A 7056-nucleotide genomic window follows, 5' to 3' on the forward strand; every position below is an offset into this window, starting at 1 on the left:
AGTCAGCTCACGGTGTACCTTTAATGAGTACTTCTGTATGCCTGTATACACATTTAGCTGTTGTCATGAGTCAGCTCACGGGATCCAAATAAAGATCAAGTCTTGTAAAATAAGTGAATGTTAGTTTGTTAATGATGTCTTTCCGTCTTACAGTGTAGGAGTGACTTTTTATTTAACTACGCATATAAGGTGTTCACTTTTATCAACTAAGTTTCCATGGTGATATTAGTTGGTCTTTGATAACAGAACACCCACATCAAGAGGCACAAAACCAGCTTTATACTCAGAAAACACCTTCAAAACAGTCATAAAAAACAATTACAATCAATTTATTTATTCATGACTATAATTCAACTTTTTCAAAATCATTGATTTGAATAAATTCCTTACAAAAAAAACAACATAAAATGTAGGCCACTCAAAACACCTGAGCTAGGAACCATGACAACACAGCTGACTAACAATACAGTGATACTGTTGAAATACAAAGGCTGTGTCCCAGATGGCACCTTATTCCTCTATAGTGCTACTTTTGTGAGCCCTGTATGTGCCCTGTCAAAAGTGCCTGTGATGCACCTAACTTCACATATGTTTCAGGTGTCTATACAGTATGTGGAGTTCGAAATGGCACCCCATTCCCTATATAGTACACTACTTTTGGCCAGAGCCCTAATGGGCCCTGTTCAAAATGAGTGCACTATATATAGTGAATAGCGTGCCATTTGGGCCATACGCCATGTGATCATGCACCGGAGGGAAACTGGTTTATATTTGAAGTGGAGTAAATTAAATTACTTCTTCCCTTTTCAGTTGTGTTATGAGAATCCTTCGAAACTGAATTCCTGTCCTCTCTCCATCCTCTTTCTTTTTGTGTAAAATCCCACTTTCTTCTCTTTCCTCCTGTACCGCTCTGGTTTTATAATCCTGTACCGCTCTGGTTTTATAATCCTGTATCGCTCTGGTTTATCCTCCTGCACCACTCTCGTTTTATCCTCCTGTACCACTCTGTTTTATCCTCCTGTACCACTCTGTTTTATCCTCCTCTACCACTCTGTTTTATCCTCCTGTACCACTCTGTTTTATCCTCCTGTACCGCTCTGTTTTATCCTCCTGTACCGCTCTGTTTTATCCTCCTCTACCACTCTGTTTTATCCTCCTCTACCACTCTGTTTTATCCTCCTGTACCACTCTGTTTTATCCTCCTGTACCACTCTGTTTTATCCTCCTGTACCACTCTGTTTTATCCTCCTGTACCGCTCTGTTTTATCCTCCTGTACCACTCTGTTTTATCCTCCTGTACCGCTCTGTTTTATCCTCCTGTACCACTCTGTTTTATCCTCCTGTACCACTCTGTTTTATCCTCCTGTACCGCTCTGGTTTTATCCTCCTGTACCACTCTGGTTTTATCCTCCTGTACCACTCTGTTTTATCCTCCTGTACCGCTTTGGTTTTATCCTCCTGTACCGCTCTGGTTTTATCCTCCTGTACCGCTCTGGTTTTATTCTCCTGTACCGCTCTGGTTTTATCCTCCTGTACCGCTCTGGTTTTATTCTCCTGTACCGCTCTGTTTTATTCTCCTGTACCGCTCAGTTTTATCCTCCTGTAACGCTCTGGTTTTATCCTCCTGCACCGCTCTGTTTTATCCTCCTGTACCGCTCTGTTTTACCCTCCTTTACCGCTCTGTTTTATCCTCCTGTAACGCTCAGTTTTATCCTCCTGTACCGCTCTGTTTTATCCTCCTGCACCGCTCTGTTTTATTCTCCTGTACCGCTCAGTTTTATCCTCCTGTACCGCTCTGTTTTATCCTCCTGCACCGCTCTGTTTTATCCTCCTGTACCGCTCAGTTTTATCCTCCTGCACCGCTCTGTTTTATCCTCCTGTACCACTCTGTTTTATCCTCCTGTACCGCTCAGTTTTATCCTCCTGCACCGCTCAGTTTATCCTCCTGCACCGCTCTGGTTTTATCCTCCTGTACCACTCTGTTTTATCCTCCTGTACCGCTTTGGTTTTATCCTCCTGTACCGCTCTGGTTTTATCCTCCTGTACCGCTCTGGTTTTATCCTCCTGTACCGCTCTGGTTTTATCCTCCTGTACCGCTCTGGTTTTATTCTCCTGTACCGCTCTGGTTTTATCCTCCTGTACCGCTCTGGTTTTATTCTCCTGTACCGCTCTGGTTTTATTCTCCTGTACCGCTCTGTTTTATTCTCCTGTACCGCTCTGTTTCATTCTCCTGTACCGCTCAGTTTTATCCTCCTGTAACGCTCTGGTTTTATCCTCCTGCACCGCTCTGTTTTATCCTCCTGTACCGCTCTGTTTTATTCTCCTGTACCGCTCAGTTTTATCCTCCTGTAACGCTCAGTTTTATCCTCCTGTAACGCTCTGGTTTTATCCTCCTGCACCACTCTGTTTTATTCTCCTGTACCGCTCAGTTTTATCCTCCTGTACCGCTCTGTTTTATCCTCCTGCACCGCTCTGTTTTATCCTCCTGTACCGCTCAGTTTTATCCTCCTGCACCGCTCTGTTTTATCCTCCTGCACCGCTCTGTTTTATCCTCCTGTACCGCTCTGTTTTATCCTCCTGCACCGCTCTGTTTTATCCTCCTGCACCGCTCTGTTTTATCCTCCTTACATTTGAGACACATCCGTTTTGTCTCCTCTTCTGATTAAACTCCTTTCCTTAATCTGCACTGATGTAAGAGAGCTGGACTGGGGAAAGTACCTAGAGGATACCTAGAGGATACCTAGAGGATACCTAGAGGACAGCTAGAGGATACCTAGAGGACAGCTAGAGGACAGCTAGAGGATACCTAGAGGATACCTGGAGGATACCTAGAGGACAGCTAGAGGACAGCTAGAGGATACCTAGAGGATACCTGGAGGATACCTAGAGGATACATAGAGGACACCTAGAGGATAGCGAGAGGATACCTAGAGGACAGATAGAGGACAGCTAGAGGACAGCTAGAGGATAGCTAGAGGACAGCTAGAGGATACCTAGAGGATACCTAGAGGACAGCTAGAGGATAGCTAGAGGACAGCTAGAGGACAGCTAGAGGATAGCTAGAGGACAGCTAGAGGATACCTAGAGGACACCTAGAGGAAACCTAGAGGATACCTAGAGGATACCTAGGGGACAGCTAGAGGATACCTAGAGGACAGCTAGAGGATACCTAGAGGACAGCTAGATAATACCTAGAGGATACCTTCGAGGACAGCTAGAGGATACCTAGAGGACAGCTAGAGGATACCTAGAGGACAGCTAGAGGATACCTAGAGGACAGCTAGAGGATACCTAGAGGACAGCTAGAGGACAGCTAGAGGACAGCTAGAGAATAGCTAGAGGATAGCTAGAGGACAGCTAGAGGATAGCTAGAGGACACCTAGAGGATAGCTAGAGGACACCTAGAGGATACTTAGAGGATACCTAGAGGATAGCTAGAGGACACCAAGAGGATAGCTAGAGGATACCTAGAGGATAGCTAGAGGACACCAAGAGGATAGCTAGAGGATAGCTAGAGGATACCTAGAGGATAGCTAGAGGACACCAAGAGGGTATCTAGAGGACACCAAGAGGATAGCTAGAGGACACCAAGAGGATACTTAGAGGATACCTAGAGGATAGCTAAAGGTCTCGCTCTCTCCAACTATTTTTCGCTCTTTCACTCTTTCTCTATCCCTCTCTCTCCTCCCTTTCCCCTGCTTGCTCATAATCATCGTCTCTCCTCCTGCGGCGTCCCCTAGCCCCTCCTCTCCTCTCCCTGGTCGAATCAGAGCCCTGCGACCCTGCGTCTCCACCAAAGTCCTCCCTGATCATCTCCTCCTGCTGCTCTTCATCATCATCCTCATCACTCTCCTCCGAGTTCGACTCATCTGAGTTTTCCTCCTCCAGGTAACGATAACCTTTGACCTGAGGAGGAAGTGACACAGTCAACATTATATTACATTACAGACCAAACATGTCAATTGATGACTTTGTGTCATTATCGAAGACACATTGATATTGCTCTTTTAATTGTCTTTATTGCCAATGCCAAACCTTAAACAAAGACTGTTTCATTTCAGTGTTCTGTTTTGCTTGTCTTTATCGCATTACTAGTGAAGGTGATATTTGCACTTTTCTCTCCAGCCAAATGGTATTTAAAGAAAAACAATGTAAAAACATAGCAAAAAATGAACAGATTGTGATAGGTTACCTTGTGTTTGGGGCGGGGAATGCGAGGCAGTCTGAAATGCATGTTCTTGGCCAGGCGTCGCTCCATCGTCCAATAGCAGAAGCACGCCAGCAGCAAGATGACCAATAGAATGGAGAGTTTGGCCTGAGGAGGAGGGACCAGGAATGAGAAAGGAGAGAAAGAAAGGAGTGAAATAAGCACTTTAAATTAATCGTTTTTACACTTGTTCTAACACACGGATACACACGAACACGTGGACACACACAGGGACACACACACACGGGGACACACACGCATGAGGACACACACGGGGACACACACGCATGAGGACGCACACAGACACACACACGGGGACATGGGGACACACACAGGGACACACACATACCCTCATGATGAGTCCAGTCCACAGGTAGACTATGAAGATGGCGATAGCTTGCCACCAGTGGTAGATGGTGTAGACAAAGTCCAGTCTCTCTTTATCTTCATACAACATACCCAGGAGAACTGACAGACACGGAGAGAGATAGAGGGGTGACTGTTGTTGATGTGTGCAGAGGGTCCCTGGTTCGCGCCCAGGTATGGGCGAGGGACGGCCTAAAGTTATACTGTTACACTAGGAAATAAAAGAGTTGTGTGTGTGTGTGTGTGTGAGTGCGTGTGATCATAGTACTAAAACTCACTGCTGAGTCCAGTCTTATTCAATGCAGACCCCATTCCCCAGAGGGCGATCACCACCAGCAGGTAAGGCAGTTGATCAGGTGAGCGTGGAGCTGGGGACCAGAACAGCAGGAACACCAGCAGAGGACCGTGGATCACAGCGCCCCCTAGCAGAGAGACATAGCGTGGCAGCCTGAGGAGGGACAGGGACAGGCAGGAGAACAGGGAGCAGGACAGACCATAGACCATCACCAGGAGATACAGCCACTCCAGACCCACCGTACACACACCATACGACTGGGAGGGGGAGACATGAGGATAGATTAGAGGAGAGACAAAGACAGGGAAAGTAGGAGAAAGGGGGGGTTGAACAGGACAGAGAGAGAGTGAGTGAGTGAGTGAGTGAGTGAGTGAGTGAGTGAGTGAGTGAGTGAGTGAGTGAGTGAGTGAGTGAGTGAGTGAGTGAGTGAGTGAGTGAGTGAGTGAGAAAAAAGAGAGTGAGCAAGCGAGAGAAAGGAGCACGAGAGAGAGAAAGAGCATGAGCGAGAGAGAGGATAGAGAGAGAGAGGAGAGATCGAGCATCATGAATATAACTGCCCTCCAGCAGAATCTATGTCCACACTAGGTAAAGTGACACAGTAGGTCTGTGAAAGCTACATGGACAACATTCAGACTCCAGCTACGACAGTTACTAAAGGACTTCCTGTAATGACTACCAGAGTGAGTCCCGTGACAGAGAAGAGTGAGTCCAGTCCACTGTAGATGAAGAAGGGGATGAGGAGTCTCAGCCTGTAGTCTCTCAGGTGTTTGAAGGGCAACTGGAAGATGTTCCCCAGCCGATACTCCTCAGATCGATCTCCTCTGTAGGGCGGCGCAGCCCCGCACACCGCCAGGAACTATCGGTAAAACACAATGAACGACTGTGGGAAAGCAAGCAATGGACTCTGGGTAATCTCGGAGGGTGTTGTATTGATTGTTGGGTGAAATAACGCTAGGCTGTTAGGATGATCATTTTAGGTATGCGTGTACACATGTGTCTTTGCCTGTGTGTGTGTGTGTGTGTCTTACGATGATCATGGAGAGGAAGGCGGCCCCCATGAGAACACTCTCCACCTGGATGAGCAGCAGGGAGCGAGGGAGGTGCTTCAGGACGGTCCTGTTGAAACCCTCGATCATACCACTGCCCTCCGCACCTGGGGAGGGGGAGGAGTTATTAAACCCACCAATCATACCACTGCCCTCCGCACCTGGGGAGGGGGAGGAGTTATTAAACCCACCAATCATACCACTGCCCTCCGCACCTGGGGAGGGGGAGGAGTTATTAAACCCACCAATCATACCACTGCCCTCCGCACCTGGGGAGGGGGAGGAGTTATTAAAACCACCAATCATAGCACTGTCCTCTGAACCCAATAAAGAGACCTGTATATTTGTTAAACCATTGATCAGAGAGAGAGAGAGGAGTGGGGAGGGGGAGGGTAGGGGGAGAGGAGTGGGGAGGGAGAGAGAGAGAGGAGTGGGGAGGGGGAGGGTAGGGGGAGAGGAGTGGGGAGGAGAGGAGAGAGAGAGAGAGAGAGAGAGAGAGAGAGAGAGAGAGAGAGAGAGAGAGAGAGAGAGAGAGAGAGACAGAGGAGTGGGGAGGGGGAAGGGAGAGGAAAAGGACGAGGGATGAGAGAGATTGAGGTGCACGAAAACAATGCTATTAAAACCATATATCCTGCGTCTCCCCTGAGAGTCAGGGTAAGGAAATGGAAGTTAACAGACTACTGGTCAGTTTACCACAGTGTTTAACATTGTACAGATAATAACAGACTACTGGTCAGTTTACCACAGTGTTTAACATTGTACAGATAATAACAGACTACTGGTCAGTTTACCACAGTGTTTAACAGACTACTGGTCAGTTTACCACAGTGTTTAACAGACTACTGGTCAGTTTACCACAGTGTTTAACGTTGTACAGATAATAACAGAGTACTGGTCAGTTTACCACAGTGTTTAACGTTGTACAGATAATAACAGACTACTGGTCAGTTTACCACAGTGTTTAACAGACTACTGGTCAGTTTACCACAGTGTTTAACAGACTACTGGTCAGTTTACCACAGTGTTTAACAGACTACTGGTCAGTTTACCACAGTGTTTAACATTGTACAGATAATAACAGACTACTGGTCAGTTTACCACAGTGTTTAACATTGTACAGATAATAACAGACTACTGGTCAG

General features: G+C 46.9%; 1 protein-coding gene and 1 long non-coding RNA gene across 2 annotated transcripts in view; both read right to left on the reverse strand.

Moving 5' to 3' along the window:
• Positions 1–256: 256 nt before the first annotated feature.
• On the reverse strand, positions 257–1510 carry LOC127917915 (uncharacterized). Its single transcript, XR_008098012.1, has 2 exons — positions 632–1510; positions 257–509 (listed from the first exon to the last, which is right to left on the reverse strand). It is a non-coding gene; the product is annotated as an uncharacterized LOC127917915 (long non-coding RNA).
• Positions 1511–1978: 468 nt separating this feature from the next.
• The window catches only part of LOC118382432 (protein unc-93 homolog B1), a 12853-nt gene continuing 7775 nt past the window's right edge, over positions 1979–7056 (reverse strand). Inside the window, 8 exon segments of the mRNA XM_052501034.1 lie at positions 1979–3906; positions 4193–4315; positions 4557–4675; positions 4852–5125; positions 5545–5660; positions 5663–5700; positions 5702–5724; positions 5897–6021. Coding sequence (XP_052356994.1) covers positions 3670–3906; positions 4193–4315; positions 4557–4675; positions 4852–5125; positions 5545–5660; positions 5663–5700; positions 5702–5724; positions 5897–6021 — 1055 coding nt within the window. The 3' untranslated portion in view covers positions 1979–3669.

This window comes from Oncorhynchus keta, unplaced genomic scaffold (genome assembly GCF_023373465.1).
Source record: "Oncorhynchus keta strain PuntledgeMale-10-30-2019 unplaced genomic scaffold, Oket_V2 Un_contig_1238_pilon_pilon, whole genome shotgun sequence".
Taxonomy (NCBI): domain Eukaryota; kingdom Metazoa; phylum Chordata; class Actinopteri; order Salmoniformes; family Salmonidae; genus Oncorhynchus; species Oncorhynchus keta.